Here is a 20,791-nt window from a genome sequence, read left to right on the forward strand (position 1 = left end):
AGCATTTTGCTCGGCGAATGAAAATCGATTTAGCTCCTCTTACCTATATCTCAAGAGCCACGACTTAAGTGTTGTTTATCCTCTTTCATATTTGCAGTGGGCTCTTCATCCATTATGCAGAAATGTTTAACAGACTTTTCCTCCCAGCCGTTCTGCTAATGCCAGCTGAGGACATTCATAATAATGAAGCTGTATGTGGCTTTAATGACTAGTAGGCCTCCCACACAGCAAATGTTCAGCTTTTCCTCGCCACGTTTCTAATAAATGGAAAAATTGTTGTCATTTTTGTGTTAATTTGCTGATTTTGCTTTCTGCTTTGTCCCTCTTTTCACACTTCCTCTGTAACTTGGTTTTATACTTTAGTGTTGAATGGGACATATTTATTTATTTATTTTCAATTCTAGGGACCAACAGGTGAGACTGGACAAACGGGAGAACGTGGACACCCTGGACCCCCGGGACCACCTGGTGAGCAAGGTCTGCCTGGAGCTGCAGGAAAAGAAGGAGCCAAGGTGAAACTTGAAGTTCTATTTATTAGTAAACTTTTTTTTTTAACACTGTCAGCTAATTAAAATACATGTATGTAACTACAAAGCTCATATTTGTTTCCCATTTCACTAACAGGGTGATCCTGGCCCTGCTGGCCCGTCTGGTAAAGATGGCCCACCTGGGCAAAGAGGTTTCCCTGGAGAGAGAGGTCTGCCTGGTCCTGTGGTTAGTATTGCCTTCTGCTTTGTTTAAAGCCGCGTGACAAAATCAGTATCACTCACAGCTTGGTTATTGCATAATAGTTCTGGACTATTAAATTTCTGTAAGAATGCGGTAAACCTCAAGAAATGGAGATGATATCAGATCCACTCGTCAGTAAAGGAACAGCCTGCTCTTGGCTGATTTTTCTATCTTTTACAAATAATTCTAACTTGACAAAGTCGTGTCCTAGTAGTTACGCAACTTATGCTATTTTCTTCATGCCAGTTTATTACAAAGCCTTTTCGTTAACCTTAGGATTCAAACTTTATGTGATGCACTAGCTCCTTTGGATGTTTGCTGCAGTTTTGGCAAACTGTTTTCCCCATCGACTCTCAGCCTTCACTTTGGAGTCTATAGGAGGCTTTCCATCTCATGCTGAGCCTGTTTGCAGATAAGGAGTGCAGTGTAAGGCAGAATGTGTGCTTCCCCAACAGATGTGTTTGTTTTCTGAGGCCTTTATTTCACTCTCATCTGCAGGGAGCTCATGGCCTGAAAGGGAATGAGGGTCCTCCTGGCCCACCTGGCCCTGCTGTGAGTACAATTTACCGCATCCATATCCTCACTTTGTCACTCTCACTCTCACCTTCTGTACTCTCTCTGCATCTCTGATATCTTCATAGTAAAGTTCCTACCCTCAGCTATTCCAGACCCTTATATAATATAATGATATGCACTGTTTGCTACTTACATAAGAGAGGTCTGACCTATTTGATGTGCCTGATATTATGCTTTAGTTTCCTGTGTTAGATGTCTTTGATATTAATGATGTCTTATTTCGATAACTAGCTACCAGCTCGCTAATAACACAGTGTGTGGTACTGCTGTAGGGTTCTCCTGGTGAGCGTGGTCCTGCAGGGCCAGCAGGTCCTACAGGTCTCCCAGGACGTTCTGGCCCCCAGGGACCTCCAGGCCCTGCTGGAGAGAAGGGTGGACCGGTAAGAACACCACATTGTAGGAATAGCATTTTTTTAACATTTTTGTCTGACTGACAAACACAATGTTGCACTATGTCAACAATCATTATTTTAGGGAGAGAAAGGACCTCAAGGTCCAGCTGGAAGAGATGGTATTCAGGGACCTGTTGGTCTGCCAGGACCTGGAGGACCTCCTGGCCCACCTGGAGAGGACGGAGACAAAGTAAGACAGTATTTTTGGTTTATTTGTATCTCTGCGAAGAAAAATATAATGCAATTTAGTAAATTTCTTTTTTTGTTTTTGAGCAGTTGTGTTTCTCAATCTGTGTCTTTCTGTGTACGCACAGACCTAAACTAGACACTAAACTTTGCAATTGGGCTCCCAGCCAGACCCTCTTGTCTCTTTCTCTGTGACCTTAAAACGCTGTGAGGGGAATTTGTCTGACAGGGTTTGCATCGATTAACAGATCCTTAAAAGGAGAACTGGCCTTGTTGCTGCTTTGTACCCGTCTTTACAAACAGACACAGAGAGAGAGGCAGCGACAGGATGGGTGAAAGTGACCCTTTAGTATTCAGATCCAAGCAACCGCTCATCCCTTCTAAAACATTTGCAGGAAGATCAGCTGCGGAAATACTCAGAGGATAATCTCTCATCCTTTGAAGAATGCCTCAGTTCTTAACTGGCCTTACAACATTCCCCGTGGTGTAAACGGACAAAGAGAATACAGAGGGTATTTGCCATGCAGATAAAAAACGATCTTGCCAGATAATGTTTGGATACATTCAGACACTTTCTCATTATAAGCCCAGCTCACAGGGAACGGAAAAGTCCAAGGCCTTTATTTAGGAGACTAAAGCCACCACAGAAAGAGCATTTTAAGATAAGATAAGATAAGATGGCCTTTATTAGTCCCACAGGTGGGAAATTTGTTTTGTTACAGCAAAAGTGCAAAGTTATGTAGCAGAAATTAGAAAACACTGGAATGCAATAAAATACAATAAAATAAAATAAAATACTATATACAATAGAATAAAATAGAATAGAATAATATATACAATAGAATAAAATAAAATAAAATTTTCCGATTCAAACAACAAAGTAAATGCCTTTGGTTTTTGGTGGTTATTAGCATTATTTTTAACACCCACACAGGCATTTGGGGGGAAAAGTACAAGGTTCTTCAGTTGGTATATTCTGGTTTAAACAGGTTCTGATGGGAGTCATAATATATTCTGTTTTGGCTGCTTGCTCTGTCACTGAGTCAGCCATCATGATAAGCCCCCTTCAGAAGTGAATTATATTTTTTAGAGAAGGAGAGATGTAATTGAGATATCTATAGGCAGATCTAAAGGTACAAAACAATGTCTTTTGAAAGGAAGGACAGTTCAGGCAAATTAGGGATTGTTAAGAATATTCATTGTCAAAGTTTTATTTCCCTTTTATGTGTATACCACTGCCTGTTTTTTTGTTTCACGCTTTGATGCTTTCTTCACAGGGAGAGATTGGAGAGCCGGGCCAGAAAGGAAGTAAGGGTGACAAAGGAGAACATGTAAGTTTGTCTGTAGAAAACACATTATTTATTCATTGTTTTGCTTCCTAGAAGTCTGAGGCTGATACATGAATTTTAAATACTGAGTGATAGAAATACGCTTATTACGCATTTTCATGTCCCCATCTGCAGGGTCCACCCGGTCCTACTGGCCCTCAAGGACCTGTTGGAGCACCGGGTCCCGCTGTAAGTGTCCGTTTTGAGATATGTGTTCACATTATTCAGTTGCCTTATCTATGTGTTAGCAGACTGACTCTCATTATCTCATTATCTCTTCTGCTGTGCAGGGTGCAGATGGTGAGCCTGGTCCCAGAGGTCAGCAGGGTATGTTTGGCCAGAAAGGAGATGAAGGATCCAGAGGATTCCCTGGACCTCCAGGCCCAGTCGGTCTGCAGGTGCGAATTAGAGTATTAAGCAAACTTCAACCATGGTTTTAATTAGAACGATCTGATTAAATAATTTGTAAACCTTTCAGGGCTTACCTGGTCCACCTGGCGAGAAAGGTGAAACTGGAGATGTTGGTCAAATGGTAAGAGCTTAGTTTATACGCATTCTGACTGTGTTATCATTGAGCACATTTACACTACAAGGAGCATGATGATGAATTCCATTTCTTAAACTGAGGTGGCTCTGCTTGTTGCCTACAGGGTCCACCAGGTCCCCCTGGTCCCAGAGGTCCCTCAGGACCCCCGGGAGCCGACGGTTCTCAGGGACCTCCCGGTGGTATTGGAAACCCTGGTGCTGTTGGAGAAAAGGTAAGACTCTTTTTTTTATTGGACGGAATGATTTTAGCCAGAAAATCAACCATTCATGTGTATAATGTATTTTGATTAGTCCCATCAATAGTGGGACTTTTGAGGCTGATAACATTATCAATATTTAATGAGTAAAAATTCTGATATGACACATTCATATCAGCTGTTTAGACTCCTGATGATCGAACTTTTCCTCCGTTACTGATATATTTGTGGTGCTGGGTATGTTTGTTTTCAGACTCACCTGTCATAGAGAAACAGTTTTAACTTAGAGAAGCCAACTTAAAAAAGTCAGATTCATTGTGCTAAGCAGTTTGTTTGGGTTGTGTTTTATACAAAGACTGATACCTCTTTAAAGGCTTTTGCAGCTATTAATATTTCACATGCCTATTTATATGATAGCATTTGGGATTTTTTTTCCTACTCGAGAGTGACAGATGCACGCCAAATCGAATGGACAGGGTGTCATTCCCAATAGTAGCTTACTGCTGGGGTGGAGAGATTATAAATAAATTGTCAAAAAGATCTTACTGCAATTCTAAGAAGATAAATGCATTATTAAAGGCTGCTACAGCTTTCATTTGTTGTCGCTGCTTCATCATCGAGCCTCCTTTGGTAGTTTTTGCAGCTGCTGGAATGCAGCGCTGTGCAGTTTTTTTGTTTTTTTTTTTCAGCGCTTGCTGTCCGGGGTGATGGTATAATTTGCTTTATCTGGTTCGGTCAATAGAATCACCTCTTGCTCCTTTCTAATCTCCCCGAGGATAGCCTGTCCTGCTTCTGTGCAAACAAACACAGCGGTCTTTGGGCTAATCGGGCGTCAGCTGAGCTGGCATTTTATTATCCAGCCCAGGGAGCTGCCAAGCAACAGAGTCCTGGCCTTTTTTTGGTAAACGCATCCCTCACTGTATCTGTGATGAGCAGCTGCCTTTTCCTGGTTTTCCTATTCTCTGCAGTCCTTATGCGGACAAGTGAAGGTCATCATAAGAATGGAGTCAAGGCCTGTGCAGGGCTTCGGAGGCGCAGCATTGCATAAAACAGCAGTGCATGCTGCTAATACAGGCGGATCAGTGAGGCTTGTAAACAGCCATACCAGCTGCTTAGAGGGAATTTCTTGACAGCATGGAGGCAGGTTTTGGAAAACAGCCAGACACTAATTTAGAGTATCAGTTGATGTTCACAACACAGAGCCATTGTTCATGCTAGAGGGAATCTGGATATGCTTATCATAGCGAGTCACTGTGCAGCTTGTCATTGGCTCTGCAGAGCTGTGCCATCAACTGACATCCTTGTTTCCCAAACATGACATGGGCTAATATTTTTCCACTAAACACGTGTGTGGTAGACCCCAGTAGGGAGGACAGTAGGCTCATATGGCAGTGAATAACGATAGTGCCTGGCATATAGGTGAGTCAACAGGGCAACTATCCAATAAGGCAAGAGGAAGAGGACAAGATATATGGGCAGGGTCCAGGGAGAACAGTGAGGTCAGCGCCTTCCTTGCTCCTGCCACCCAGTCTGCCTGCACTTGATGGATTGAAATCTCTTGTGTCATCTCTTTCTATTCCCATTTTTGGTGACAAGGACATTGGGACAGTGAGGGGCTGCAGTAAATGATGGGATTTTTAGAACCACAACAGATCAACAAATCACTTTACTTGTAATGTATGTCTCTGTCTCACCTACTAATACCCCTTGTTGCCCACCTCTTTCAGGGAGATACCGGTGAAACGGGAGAGCCAGGCCCTCAGGGAGAAGTTGGCCCACCAGTGAGTTATCTCAGTCTATTTCATTTCATTTCTATTAAAAAAAACAACAAAGAGTTTATCTATAATGTAATGACGAAAAAAAAGATTGTGTTTATCTTCCACAGGCCATTTTCCTTATGTTATACACTAGCAACTCTGAATTCTAGATTATACAAGCAATTGCGTTGGTAACATGCTGCATACTACTGTAGGGTCCAAGAGGAGAGCGAGGAGAGAAGGGAGAGGCTGGTCCGGCTGGTGCTGCTGGACCTCCAGGCCCTAAGGGACCCCCAGGAGATGATGGTCCAAAAGGCAGCCCAGTAAGTTCTGTTCCAGGTTTTTTATTAAAATACACTTCGCAACATAAGTCATTAAACAGAGGACGATCATAGTTACTTAAAAGTAAATGTCTCAAAAATAACAAACAAAAAATGTAACTTTATTCATTTTCAGGGTCCAAGTGGTTTCCCTGGTGACCCCGGCCCCCCTGGAGAGCCTGGTCCAGCTGTACGTATGGCAGCTGTTCTGTGAATAAACCATCCAAACTTAAGTCTTTATACACTTTTTATTGCAAAACATCATGACTGAGACCCTCTTCAATTCCAATGCAGGGCTTAGACGGTTTACCGGGTGACAAGGGCGATGATGGAGAGGCTGGTCAGCCTGTGAGTGTTATATTTTTTTTCCCACTCTGCGGCATGTCATTACTGAGAAATGTAAATAGTCATTTCAATGTTGAATTATTTCCTTTTCCTTTTAAACCAGGGTTCACCTGGACCCACTGGAGAATCTGGTCCTGCTGGACCACCAGGAAAGAGAGTAAGTGCTGCTCTGTGCTCTCTTACTCCTATCCTTACAAATAAGAATAGGCAGGTTTGTGAAAATGTTAAAAAGTTGCTTTATTATTATTATTTTTTTTAATAGGGGCCTCCTGGACCTGCAGGACCTGAGGGAAGACAAGGAGAGAAGGGAGGCAAGGTAACTCATCCAAAAACAAAGCAAAAAAATGTTTTTTCTCTCTTCACATTATGTGTACATGAAACAACCCAACAAAAGAGCTAACATCAAATGTTTTTGTGTGAATCATTTTCCCGTGTGAAAGGGAGAGCCTGGGTTAGAAGGTCCCCCTGGAAAAACAGGTCCCGTTGGTCCTCAAGGATCACCCGGAAAGCCAGGTCCCGAAGGTCTCAGGGGAATCCCTGGTGCTGTTGTAAGTATCTTACTTCTCAGCCTGGCAGCGATTCATCACTGTCATACCTTTATGTAGTGTGGTTTTGTTTAAACAGCATATATGATTCGCTAATTTGCTAAATAAATCCAGAATATTAAAAGCAACTGGTTTTCTTGTGAAGTGGGGTTAAAAAAAACTCTATAAAATGTTTTTGCAGGGAGAACAAGGTCTACCTGGTGCTCCAGGCCCAGATGGACCTCCCGGACCTATGGTGAGTAGAAATAACTTGTATTGCCGTGCCTCATATAATGTGCGACTGGATCTGAACGACTTACATTTTCTCACAGGGCCCACCTGGCTTACCTGGTTTGAAAGGAGACTCTGGTGTCAAAGGAGAAAAGGTGAGATACTTAAGGAACCAGTTTAGTGATTGCTGAGTTGTTTTTTCCTTTTATTTTTTTGTTTTCCACCGACCATCAAATTCTTACTCCTCTGATTGGAACGTGTCTCACTAAATGTTGCTTTGATTACATGTGCTTGTGTTGTTCTGTTTGCTCAGGGACATCCAGGTCTTATTGGTTTAATTGGACCACCAGGTGAACAGGGAGAGAAAGGTGACAGAGGCCTTCCTGGTCCTTCCGGATCAGCTGGTCCCAAAGGAGACAATGTGAGTAAACAACACTGCACTGGAGTTAAAGACCTACATTTTTGAACAGCAGCTGAGTTTGTGCCATTAGTTAGCTAGCTATTGACAGACTTTTGTTTTTTTTTCTTTGCACACAACATTTATGGATTTGCAATTTCTCTTTTCTTTCAGGGTATTGCTGGTCCTGCGGGTCCACTTGGTCCCATTGGCCCCCCTGGATTACCTGTAAGCTTAGCACGTGTGTCTTACTATAGACTCATGATGTAATGTTTGAGCCAGTACTGATCACTTGATTGTCTCTGTGTTTTTAGGGTCCCCCGGGTCCTAAAGGAGCTAAAGGCTCAACGGTAAGTGATTAACCAAAAGCTGCAAAAAAAACACAAGCATTTATCATGACACTTATTTACGAAGATTAACTGCTGGTTTCATTTTGTCCTGCTCAGGGTCAAACTGGACCAAAGGGAGAGACTGGTACACCTGGACTTCCTGGCCCTCCTGTAAGTAGATGCTCTACTTTTTGAGCAGTAAAATTCAAAATGACGAAATCAGTCATTGTAATTTTGGTTGACAGTAACCGACATTTATCTCCTCTCGTGTCATCTCTCCATAAAAGGGACCTCCTGGTGATGTCATCCACCCACTCCCCATCCAGGCTCCTATTAAGGGCCGATCACGTAGGAACATCGATGCCAGTCAGATGGTGGATGATGCAGCTATGGATGCCAACTATAAAGACTATGATGATGGCATGGAGGAAATCTTTGGCTCACTTAACTCCCTGAAGTTGGAGATCGAGCAGATGAAGCACCCACTGGGCACCCAGGGCAACCCTGCGCGTACCTGCAAGGACCTGCAGCTCTGCCACCCTGATTTCCCTGATGGTTCGTGTCACATTTAGCCCAAATTGGTGCTTTGTTTAATCCTCTTTCTTTACGCCTTTTAAACTTTAACAAAATCAAACACAGTTAGCTAGAAATTTTTGTAAAAAGTCAGTGTTACTGGCCACAAATCAGGTATGTAATGTTAATGGTGAAACAAAAAAAAAGAATAATATAGCCTGACTCAATATTTCCTGTTTCACTGCATGCTCTTTCAACCCCTCCACCACCCCAACATCCACGTCTGGGCTCCAGGGGTGGATATACTCGTCACCCCCGTATTTTTATATTGTAACATGAGTCATGTGCCCAGCATAACTTAAACCCAGCCTTTAATAATGGGTCATGATGAATAAATCAGAAAAATGCTTACAACTAAAAACAAAACAAAAACATAAACAAATTAATAATATAATAATGCATTAAATTAAGTAATTTTTTCTTAATCTGCCTGCAGATTAAAACCCTTTTTGTATTCATATTTGAATGTGTTGACTGGACAAAACAAGCCATCGCGTTCCTGTGTTTCGCTACTATTTATTCATCATGAAAATAATTGTTAGTCACAAACATACATCCAAATATAAATCACTGTTTAATTCTGTTTTGTAATACAGAGGCGTATTATATCTGCAGTGTATCCGTCACAGGAGCGTGACACTTGCAGTTGCTCACATACGGGCTAGTTAATTACTAATTAATTAGTAAACAAAGTACTTTTCCACTTCTCGGTGCATCATCCATCTCTAGGTGATGATATTATCAAACAGCAGGATTTACTTTTCAAAAATGAATGTTTGATAAACCATCTGGGATGTCTGGCGTGCTAATGAGTAAGGTGCATACCGCATAACCACAACATCCAAGGTTCAATTCCCTCTAATTGCTCCAGTTTCCTGATCGCTGTCTGCTTTGGCAGCTGTTAAAACGAAGCCAAAACCTTAAAAAAAAATGGGATCAAATAATGAAATTAAATAATGAGTTATGCATTTATTAGCAATGCTAATTTAAAAGAAAAACACCCACAGTTTAGAATGTGTTTAACGTGAACTGAAGATGTAAACACAGAGGCACGACGCACCCAGTGTCTGGCCTTACCTTGACCTCGGTGAAATACAGCTATCAAATGATATATTCTGTGCTCTCTCTCTCTCTCCCTCTCCCATCTGTGTGTGTGTGCGTGGGTGTGTTTTTGTGTGTGTGTGTTTGCGTGTCTTCTCCGTTCCTTTATCTGTCCAGGTGAGTACTGGATTGATCCAAACCAGGGCTGCTCTCGGGACTCCTTCAAGGTTTACTGCAACTTCACAGCAGGCGGCGAGAGCTGCATCTTCCCAGATAAGAAGTCTGGAGGGGTAAGTCTGGCTGTGTGTATACAAGCAATGCACTCGCACAACATGACAACACAGTAAACAGAAAGGCTGGGCCTTAAAAAAACAACAAAAAACAAAATCTTTACTATTTTCATCATGTAGTTTGGTGATAAGATTGACAGCAAGGGTAATGTGAGCTGAGCGCTCTCGATAAGTAAACGCTTTTTTCATTTTTTACCCTTCACATTTGGGACTAACCTCAGCATGTCAAAACAACACTATATACAACAGTAAATCTATTTACCCGTATAATTAGCCTCCGCGAGATTAGCCGGTGTGTTGCTTCTAAGAAGATGTGGGAGATGATTCACCAGGACTCCCCCTGCAGATCCCACGAGAGGGACCGAGTTATTTTGCTAGCGTGCAAAAGTCTCCTTTTAGTCCTGCAGCGAGACAAGCGCTCACATTCACTCTGTTGTTTCAGAACCATTTTTAGATAGAATGACATTAAGGACTTCATCACCCATAAAAGCCTTTGGCAGGTGAGAAGATTTTTGCTTCATTATGCATGAGTGCGTGAAGGAGTGAAGCACAGCGGAGTGGTGAAACATTGGGAACACTGTCTTTGACGAGTCGGGGGTTGTGTAATAGCGGCGCGCTACAGCCATTTTAATGATCCCACTCACCAAGCCTCAGAGGAGCGGGAGTTTGCCTAAGCTCAGAATAATGAAGCAGACTTTTTATAGCGCGCTGGTGATGGGCTGTTCTCATTCGTGTCAGGGCTGTGAGAAAGAAAAGCCCGCGTTGTCTGTCTTTTTGCTTTCAGACCCCAAACATTCCCACGTGTGTTTTGAGATGGGCGCAGTGGTCACGAGAGCACATGCTTTGTAAGATCCTCAAAGAGATCGTGCTGCCTTCAAGGTTGAATTTTCTCCTCCACTCTGTGCAGCGTGGCGAAAAAAAGTGAAGGTCACCTTGGATGCAGCGTGGGTCTAATGTGTGCCATCTCCCAGCGATAAGCGATCTCCGGCCCATCATTCATTAACGCATTAAGCCATTGATGACACCCCCGTATCAGACCCTGCTCACTAATTATAGAGAAATTCATCATTGTCATGGCTGAGACCATTAGAGCTGTGCCCCCGTTGGCCAGTTCGCAGCTTTTAATGGTGTAACAAAGTTAGTGCACCATGGCTGCATGGCGCTGACACCGAGCAGCAGGGATGGAGGCCCCCACTATAAGAGCTCCTTGCCTGCGATAATTTCTTAATTAATCACTGTGTACTCATGAATTTTTCAGCAGCAATTAGCCGCCAGCTCCAGTGTGTACAGTACAAAATAGCATAATGGTTTACAAAAGTCTTCTTCCCTGGTCCAGTCGGTTGATCTCACTGAGAAACTGTTTCAGGTTTTTGGAAGACTCCTCAGAGGACAAACAGAAGGCGAGAGAACAAAGCTGAGAGGGGATGTGGGATTTCTGTCAGATCTTGTTTCCTTTTCTTTTAACACTGCTGTTTTTCCTCCTCCTCCATCCTCTTCCTCTTTGTCGATCCATGCCCCCAGGCTAGGCTCACTTCCTGGCTAAAGGAGAATCCCGGTTCCTGGTTCAGTGAATTCAAACGTGGTAAACTGGTAAGCCAGACCCCCGACTTCCTCAAGTCCCTTTCCCTTCCCTGAATGCCTCTTATATTTTACAGAGCAAAATGGCAAAATGGCCCAAAGACTCGCCAGGCACATGGTATAGTCACTACAAGAGAGGTTCCCTGGTAAGTGTTGCTGCCCGCGGTCCCGGAGTCCTGGCTCAGGTCTGGACTCCGCGTGCCTGAGGCTCTGCATGGTTCTGGTTCTGTGAAGTATGTATCGCTTGCTGGTTGTTTCATTATTGAGTTGCATGATTCAGCATGAGCTGCACTCACCTTCAGTCCAACGACATAGCCGGATGCTCTTACGCGGAAATGGAGGAGAGGTTTGTGGACCATTCAAAGCAAGAAATGAAATCTGGTGAAGAAACATATTGAGTCTAAAAAAAAAGAAAAAGGAAAACAATGTGTGTACGAATTCCTGTCATACCTCTGCTACATTAAGAGAGCATCTCTAAAGAGTGACTGTGTGCCTTGACAATCCCACGGCTCTATATGTATTAGTTCATCACCGATAGTTGATTTATTAGTGTGGACAAAACATCTCAGACTGAATGCATCGCTTACACTTTTGTTGTTGGTTTTTTTGTGATCTCGACAAGCTCTTGCCTCAGCAGGGCATCTGTCCTCCACAAATGGCGAAACACAAGTGTCATTCTCTCTCAGCTTGCACTCACATTCCCAGTTTCTCCCTTAAACGCTGGAGAGTACCTCTGAGTCAAATGGGTCAGGCACTCAGTCACTACCCAGGGGCCCTCTGGGTACTCAGTCACTGTTGACTTGCGACTGTGATGATAAAGAGGTAATGTGTGTATGATGATGCCAGGCTGGATCCACACGCTGTGCGGGTCAGGGTGGGAGGGAGGGAGGGGATGACGAGTGGTGGGGTACATGAGAAAAGCACGGACCTGCTCAGCCACAGTTGGAGCCACAGTGCCGACACTCACAGACATAAATTACAGAGAAACAGTCTTAATTTTTTTTAAATATATTCATAATTAAAAATCAAATTAGACCAATTATCCTCATTATTAGCTGGAGATTATGTCAAGTCAAAGTGTCGGCACTCTGGGCTCTTTATATGCATGTGTGTGTGCATGGACTTTCGCTTATGTGCAAGAATAAGAGGTAATAGACGAACAGACACACAGACAGTTTGCTGCTCTGGCTGCATGGAAGGGATCCGCATGTGCATGAATCTTCAGTAAGTCCTGTTTGTCTGAAAGACAAAGTGACCATGTGGATCTAATGGATTCCTGATGGTTGGTATGCAAATAGTCATTTACGGACATTAAAATGAAATACAACTGCTTCCAAAATCTGCTGTCTTGTCAGTCAGTCAGGATTACTATAATCAGCTTAATGCGACATAGCTCAGTTTTTCTCTTTTTTTTTTCCTTCTTGTAACATGAGCCTGAAAAACAGGGATGCTGGGTTAATTATAGGCTAATTAGCAAGCAATTAACATATCATTACTGCCACATAGTTCCTATTACGAGAATACATTTTCATGATTTTACCATAATTTGCTCGTATCGCTTATATATTTTACATAATCACACAATTACGATTTAAATGAGCTCTTTAGTTATGCTTATTTTTTATACTTTGAAGGTAGATTTGTTCCGCATTAAGCCTTGAACATCAGTGCAGCTCCCGGGCATAAGGCCTTGGAAATATTCTGCACTTATCCTCCTCTTCTAAAAATTTACACATATTTGTACGTTACTTAAGGATAAGGCTGGTAATTAAATTTTTCATTGTCGTCAGCAGATTTCATTAAAGACCCAAACCAACAATGAATGAAAGCACTAATAAGCACAGTGTGTTTAACGCCTGATAGCGATGCTGTTATAAACACTCAAAATTGTACTAAATGTGTATTGAACTGCAGCTGAATATGTGCTTTTTGATCTTTTCCAATAAAACTACACGACACAGATGCTCTAAGAACTTAAAGTAAAAACGACAGCTCTGTATTTGAGACTGTTTTTGCAAAGATTTAAACATATGGTATTCGGTAGTAAGGTTGCTCTTGGTAATGTCGAGGCACTTCACCTGTCCAAAGACGGGACTTCAGCTGAATAGGTCACTAAAAACTAAATTACCCCCTGTCTTGGTTTGATATTTCATCGTCTCCAAAATGGGAAAGGGCATTGCTATTTTGAGGAAATGCTCCGTGTATGTTCCTGCTTCTGTTATGATTGATGTTGTTCTGTCACACCTGGAGTATTGCCCAGTCAGCTTGTCAAGTGCTGCTGAAAAGCATTTAAAAAACAAGCCTTCAAAAGGCACAGAACAAGGGAGACAGATTAGTTCTCCATTGTTCTTCTCGCACTTGTGTGTGCGACGTTCATACATTGGCGGAGCCAAATTAACACCTAAATTAAGGTCAGGCCTGTTATTCATAGAAAGATGTACTGCAGGTCTCACATAAGTAGCCTGTTGATTGTAAGAGTACGCTGTCAGTAAACTAATTGTACGGGCTCTTCGATTGGTTCCATTTTAGGTGCCGTGTTTAATGTTGTTGCTGTTTTTGTTTTGTTTTTTTTACACATTTTTACATTTTTTGTTTCTTTGTTCTTTTTAAACATATTTTCATCAATTTGTAGTGCAGTAAAAAAATAGGTAAGGGTAGCATGATAGATGCTTATTTTGATTACACAAGTAGGAGTAGGTCATGATTTGTAAATAACTGAAGTAACAGTAAAAAAAAAAAAGATTTCTTCACTCTCGAAACACACGAGGCAGTAATTTTGAGTAAAATGTATCTGAAATATATCAAGTCAAAGTTTTATTTATTCAAATAATTAATCATTAAGGAAAATGTGCTCGGTACAAACTGAATGTGTACCAATCAAGTGAATTTCATTTAACCAGATTTCATTAAATTTGCATTGTACTTATGTAACAAAATTACAAGGAAAATTTACATTTAATTAAATTAGTTAAAGTCAGCATTTTGGGGAGATATTTTTATAACTTGAGCTTATTATATAATGTTGTACTGCAGTATACTTATGACTAACTTGACAGTAGTTTTTTAAAGATATCACACATTTTGGAGTCAGCTTCAAAAAAAGGCTGATGTGAAATGTAAAAGTGAGGTCAGAGGTCAAATGTAATATGATATTTAGATGCAAACTATAATATAGTATTTATAATTCCCATATAACGGTATCGTTTCCTAAATGTTGGCAATAAAAACAAAGGCAATAGAATTTTTTTGCATAGTTTTAAAGATAAAAGACATTTTATGAAAGTTTGACCTTATTTGAACTTGAAGAAGAGGTTAGATATCCAAAGTAATCTGACATTTTCAGTCCCTATATGCCTAGATGTTATCAATACAAACAATGGCAGTAAAAACATAGTTTTACTGCTCTATATATTACAATTATTATACATTAACCTTCAGATCAATCTATTGAACATGAAGGAAAGGTCAGAGGTGGGATGTGACATTTTAAAGCTTGGTGCTTTTTGCATATTGATAATATACACCAAACTTGAAAGAATCATAGTTAAAATTTTAATGGTCTGTTAACATTAGTCCACTCTACACCGCTACAAAGGTTGATGAGAATTCATTCAGGTGTTCTCAAGCTATCGCGTTTACAGACAGAAAGAAAGACAGACAAAACTTTTAACTGTAATAAACAATGAAAAGTCTTTAGTATTGGACTGACATTAGCATTGTTTGGTTTAGGTCTTTATTACTAATTTTGATGAATGCCAGCCTTATCGCTCTACTAGGTCTATATGCTGAGTCATATTATATATTAATGGCACATCAAGTTTTCTGTCTGGTTGGCACCTCTTATCAACACAATTTTCAATAGTCAACACATAAAAAATGCTTCCAGGTGACAGAGGAAGCTGCATGGTGTAAACATGTAAATGTCTTCTTTTTGCAGCTTTCCTATGTGGATGCCGAGGGCAATCCCATCGGCGTGGTCCAGATGACGTTCTTGCGGCTGCTGAGCGCAGCAGCCAGGCAGAACATGACATACAACTGCTACCAATCGGTGGCATGGCACGACCAGGAGCAGGACAACTATGACAAGGCCATCCGCTTCCTGGGCTCCAACGATGAGGAGATGTCTTATGACAACAACCCCTACATCCGCGCCTTAGTTGATGGCTGTGCGGTAAGTCAGGGAAGTGTGTGCGTATGTGTGGGTGTGTGTTTTTTGGGAGGTAAGCTGGGTTCCTTTGATGGAAACTGTTGGAAAGTTATGTTTTGAGTATCTTTGTAGTCGTTGCGTGAGCAGGAGTCCAGCGAAAGTGTGTGTGTGTGTGGTGTTTCTTTCTTTTTTTTTGGCTTTAAAAGAATTTTCCGCACGCTGATTCTTCAACCCCGCTGTGTCTTTTCTCTTTGACAGCTGAAAAAGGGCTATGAAAAGACAGTACTTGAGATCAACACACCAAAGGTGGAACAGGTGCCATTTGTGGACATCATGTTCAACGATTTTGGCGGCTCCACGCAGAAGTTCGGATTCGAAGTGGGGCCCGTCTGTTTCATCGGCTAAGACTTTTTAACTGAGCAAATGGAGAAAGAAAAAAAAAAAGCATATTTTTGTTTTCTCAAAAACAATTGATGAAAAAGAATAGGACGATTCTATTTGTAAAAGAAAAACGTTACTTTTTTTTTCCAAAAAGCAGCAAGTATAAAGTAAAATGAAATCAAGTTGAGAATACGGTGAAATTTTTTTTATAGGAAACAGAGGAAATAACCTTGAAACCTCAGTGTGCCTTCTCCATCACATGCAAGTTTTGAAACTGGATGTCAGATCCTCCTTCCTATACAGTTCACTCACACAAAAACCTAGCCCCATGTCACCACACTTTTGTTCCAAACAACGAAGGCGACCTTGAGAGCCGCGGCCGTTCCAGACGGTCGCGCTATGTGCCTTGGACTCCATTTGATTTGGCTCTTTTTTTTCTTTGCTTTAGTTTTGATCTCATGTTTTCCTTCATCTCCCTGGCTTTGCTTTTTTCTCAGTTTGTTTGCTCATTTCACTACGGGAGCTTTGTTTGTGCATAATTGTCTCCCCATTCTCTTGGGATGGGCCATATATATATATATATAAAAATATATATATATATAAATATATATAAATGATTTTTTTATGTTTGTAAGTACATTCTGTATATTTTTCTGGGTAGCTTTTATTGCTTCTGGCTTCAAAACATGCATGTGACTTTCTATATTTGTGAGGTAGGAGAGCATGGACGACATCCAAAATTGTAGAAAAGTGAGAGAATTCGACTTGTAAAATCAAAATCCAGAAAAAAAAACCCAACCCCGTGGTGAGTCCTGTCTTGTTGCAACTGTGGAGCACGCCTTTGTTGTAATTTAAGAACAAAATGGAAATAAAGGACGAAAACAAGCTCTGTTATTATGTGACAGTTAATTTGCAGACAGAAAACAAAAAGAACAAAAAAAAATACATTCCTCCTTTTTGTGTCCTCTGAACAGAACACCCCGCATTGGTGGAAATATTCTTAACTTAATAAAAGCCTTCTTCATGTTTCCTGAAATCTGACTATGCAGTGGGAGATGATGATGGTGATGATGTCACATTGTAACGAAAACACAAAGAAATCGAAACCTAGGTGCTATTTTCTCTCTCTTCTGTGGTGCTATGTATTTTTCTAGTTTTGTGTTTGAAATATGGAAAACTTGTGCTGAGAGTAACTCCATCGCCGCCAGCCCCTTTGACTCGCTTGAGCATCCAGTGGTGGTTTATGCATGCCGTTATTTTTTTGTTTGTTTCCCGTACATAGCCACTCTGAGATCAGTACAGCATGGTACCATATGTTATCTCCTGCTTCAGCGGACCACGCAGATAAGAAATGGGTCTGTACCAAATGTTGGAAATGACGAGAGGAATCTAAGATGGTGCTGTTGGCTTTGCGTATCAATGCTCTGTGACGCTGCATTATTATTTTTTTTTTTTTTATCATATGTGCCACATGAAACTAGGTTAAAAGATGGACATGTTGCAATTGGGCCAAATGGATACAGTGCAAATTATAAGGTCCTTCCACCAAAGGTTTTCTTTTCTTTTTTTGTTATGGGAAAACAACTCGAGAAACTTGTTGATTAGCCAGATGGAACGGTTTGTTCATGCAGCGTCAAAACTTGCCTATCAGTCTATAATTCTTTTCATTTTTTTTTTAATTTTTTGCCCTTATTGTAATATTGCTCTCTGTTCAAACTATGCACTCTTTTTGCTTATGACCACTAGTATCTACCACAGAATTGTTACAGCTCTTCATTTTTTTTGGCTTCCTTTTTAAAAAAAAGAGAAAAAAAATCTTTAAATATGTGACTTGAACCTTTTCTGTTAAGATAACTCAATATGCTTGTAGATCTTTGGCTTTATTTTTCATTTGATGCAGTAAATCCAAATTTAACACTCTGCTCTCAATAATAATTATAATGATTTTTTTTTTTAAAAAAAAAGGACAAACAATTATTTTGTAAATTTCCAGAACCAGCAGTGGTGCTGCCATTTTTTTCTTTTTTTTTTTTTCTGTTTTTGGGTTGTTGTTTTTTTGTCTTTGTTTCATTTTGTAGATTTTCTGTTTGTTTGTTTTTCACAGTTTTGTCAAACCTGTGTAAGGATCAGAGGATAGAAGATATATTGGTTTTTATGTCAATAAATCCAAGTTTACTGTGGCCATCCACTCTTGTATGTCTTTTGAAGCATTAAAACCTATCTGTATGCATGAAATTGTAAAGTTTTTTCTCTTGTTATGATTTTTTTGTAGCGTGGCATGATCTCCGGTCCATGTTTTATTCATCAGGATACGTTAGCTTTTTTTTTTTTTTTTTTTCATTGCTACAGATGAAAAAAAAGAAGAAGAAGAAGAAAAAAAAGGTCATGTCCACAATTGTGAAGTGGAGAGAAACTGATGAACTTGTAACTCTACCAAAGCCAATGTTCGTTTGTAGTATATTTATTGTATTATTTAAAATAAAAAAATAAATGTTAAATGATACCATAGTGTAAGTGTAAGAGGCGCCCTCTTTACGTGCAAGGTTATTATTATTTTCCACATGCTATCTATTTTTACACAATATGAGAGCACCTTTTTAATGGAGCCAGGCACAAAGCATTTGGACACATTCATTGAGGCAGCCATGCTTTCTTGTTTACCGAGCTGTGGGCTGTGTGTGTGAGAGAGAATGTGTCCTTAGGGATGTCTGTTTAAGCCACACAACAGGTAAAGTACAATATGTTTAACATAATTACATATCATTAATATGTAAACAGTTGTAGCTCCACAGATGCTTCACAAAAGGGAAGATCTAAGGCTGCGTCTGGTGGTCACAGCTACAGTCATCCGTGGATTATTCCCTGCTGATGTCTCCAAGAAGGACCAGCTTCCTTTCTAGGCTTTTTTGTTTGTTTGGTTTTTTTGGACCGAAAATGTGTACATCTATCACTTCCAGCAGATTTTTCTACTTCGCCTTGCAGCTTTTCAGGACGAGCGGAGGAATATGTGCATTAACCGCTGTGTGTATTTTATGTAAGCCTTCCTCAGTGATCATTATAATAAAGCCTGTCATGCACCACTAATTTCAATAATCTCCAAAGCTTTGATCAAATCTGCGGTGGTGAGGATGACTCGCAGCACTTCAAATGTCTCATTAGGAAGAAAACCTCACACAGTGTGCATTAAGCCTTAGCGCAGCAAAAATAAATAAATAAATAAATAAAAAGTTGTTCTGCATGATACCCGTGATCAATATTTAATGCAGTGTTTACAGGATGGATTCGAGACGATCAGAATGCATGGATTCCACTGAGCAGCATCCTGGGTGAGTAAAGAAGCAAATCCAAAGCGAAAAGTTCATTCCTCATCTAAGCTCCCAACTTTTTACAATAATGGGGATAAGAGGGCCATACATAGGCCCTTTAGATCCCTCCAATTATGGCAATAGGTGATATGTCAAAGACTGCGACAGCAACACGAGGGTGACAGGCCCTGTGAAACCTTTGTAGGGGTGGATTCAGGATGTGGTGAGATTTAAAATGGATGCAAAGATGAATTTGGGACATGCAGATGCGCTTGGAGCAATGCCGCAGACCAGGAAGTGCATAGTGAAAGAAATGTAACACCAAATGTTGAGGTGTGCTGTTTAAGACGCAAGCAGCTCAGATCAATCAGCTCAGAGAAATTTTAAGAAGTACTCTGATCCTTGGGTCTTCTACGTACGTAAGATACTTGAGCAATAATATAAACTATACTAATTTAAAAGTAAAACTACTTACTTCATGGTAAAGGTAATTTCACCTTTTTTGTGCCACGTTAGCTTGTGTCCTATGAAACACAGAGGGAAGCTTCTTCTTTTTTGTAGTTTAAAGGATCAAAGCTGAAATGTAAGTAAAATAAAGTCCCATCAGCGTACTCTTTGCCCCCCTGCACACTTTGTGCTCGCTTCGCTCCACCACACATTTACCCTGACTGTCAGCGCCGTCCCTGCAGTGGCTCTCTGTCCCACCAGGGGGGTCAGCTTCACAGTTTGGGAACAACTGCTTTACTGAAACTTCAAGCAATTCACTGACTTTTGAACCAATTACACTCTGTTTTAGTTTCCATTGTTTCTTCTCTTGGCTTATTGCAAGATACAAGCTTGTCACTGTTAAACAGTGATACCACAGTTCTAGGATTTTGTGTGGATTTTGAGTTTTAAATTCATATTTGATTTAATTATTATTCTAGTACAGTTATTTTGGTATTTTTGGACTTGTAAAATTATTCTTCTTTCTGTTTTGCTGTTTTCCCATTGTGTCCAAACTGTTTTCCCTCTGTTGTGTTCGTGTGCTTATGCCTTCTGTGCTTCACTGTCTGTGATTGAGTTTAGGCTAGTCTTCAGCATCTGTTGTTTTTCTTCCTTCCATTGTAATTGTGCTCATTGTTTTCACTTTTTGTCAAAGTGAGCATCGGAATGGAAAAGAAAGGTGATTTAAGTGACTGAACGCCAAATCGTTGTTAACGACAGACGGACTGTTCTAAGTATTTACTGGGATTTTCCTGCACAACCATCTCTAGGCTTTACAGAGAATGGTCCAACAAAGAAAATAATATCCAAGACAATGGTAACTCAAACAATCAGAGTGCAGAAGAGCATCTTTGAAAGCACAACACATTAAACCTTGAAGCAGATGGGCAACAGCAGCAGAACTCCACATCAGGCACAGTTTGCACAGGCTCACCGACAGACAGAAAGACAGACATGTAGAAATGTATATATAGTCTGATCCTGCTCTTGAATTCCTGGTGTATTTTATGTCATCCTCTTAGTTGGTTTTATTATACATTCCTATTGTCTTATTTTCATTATTGATCTTTTTGCTTTACCAAATCAGGCCTTTTAGTTTCAAAACCTGTCCTCCGTTTGGGTCCAATCTCATG

The 20,791-nt window shown here is 40.6% G+C and overlaps 1 protein-coding gene across 2 annotated transcripts in view; it reads left to right on the forward strand.

Moving 5' to 3' along the window:
• col5a1 (procollagen, type V, alpha 1) overlaps positions 1–18,375 on the forward strand; it is a 74,000-nt gene extending 55,625 nt beyond the window's left edge. Inside the window, exons 39-66 of one of the 2 annotated variants that reach the window (XM_005454554.4) lie at positions 405–512; positions 625–714; positions 1,228–1,281; positions 1,578–1,685; positions 1,780–1,887; positions 3,161–3,214; positions 3,347–3,400; positions 3,502–3,609; positions 3,690–3,743; positions 3,862–3,969; positions 5,682–5,735; positions 5,927–6,034; positions 6,168–6,221; positions 6,326–6,379; positions 6,480–6,533; positions 6,639–6,692; positions 6,817–6,924; positions 7,103–7,156; positions 7,233–7,286; positions 7,445–7,552; positions 7,703–7,756; positions 7,843–7,878; positions 7,975–8,028; positions 8,145–8,412; positions 9,649–9,761; positions 11,283–11,351; positions 15,277–15,510; positions 15,745–18,375. In XM_005454554.4, coding sequence (XP_005454611.1) covers positions 405–512; positions 625–714; positions 1,228–1,281; positions 1,578–1,685; positions 1,780–1,887; positions 3,161–3,214; positions 3,347–3,400; positions 3,502–3,609; positions 3,690–3,743; positions 3,862–3,969; positions 5,682–5,735; positions 5,927–6,034; positions 6,168–6,221; positions 6,326–6,379; positions 6,480–6,533; positions 6,639–6,692; positions 6,817–6,924; positions 7,103–7,156; positions 7,233–7,286; positions 7,445–7,552; positions 7,703–7,756; positions 7,843–7,878; positions 7,975–8,028; positions 8,145–8,412; positions 9,649–9,761; positions 11,283–11,351; positions 15,277–15,510; positions 15,745–15,891 — 2,523 coding nt within the window. In that variant the 3' untranslated portion in view covers positions 15,892–18,375. Of the gene's footprint in view, positions 1–404; positions 513–624; positions 715–1,227; positions 1,282–1,577; positions 1,686–1,779; positions 1,888–3,160; positions 3,215–3,346; positions 3,401–3,501; positions 3,610–3,689; positions 3,744–3,861; positions 3,970–5,681; positions 5,736–5,926; positions 6,035–6,167; positions 6,222–6,325; positions 6,380–6,479; positions 6,534–6,638; positions 6,693–6,816; positions 6,925–7,102; positions 7,157–7,232; positions 7,287–7,444; positions 7,553–7,702; positions 7,757–7,842; positions 7,879–7,974; positions 8,029–8,144; positions 8,413–9,648; positions 9,762–11,282; positions 11,352–11,416; positions 11,486–15,276; positions 15,511–15,744 lie in introns of both variants that reach the window. The other variant, XM_019360650.2, reaches the window with a different exon arrangement.
• The last annotated feature ends 2,416 nt before the right edge of the window (positions 18,376–20,791 follow it).

The sequence above is a fragment of the Oreochromis niloticus genome, linkage group LG7 (assembly GCF_001858045.2).
Source record: "Oreochromis niloticus isolate F11D_XX linkage group LG7, O_niloticus_UMD_NMBU, whole genome shotgun sequence".
NCBI classification, from domain to species: Eukaryota; Metazoa; Chordata; class Actinopteri; order Cichliformes; family Cichlidae; genus Oreochromis; species Oreochromis niloticus.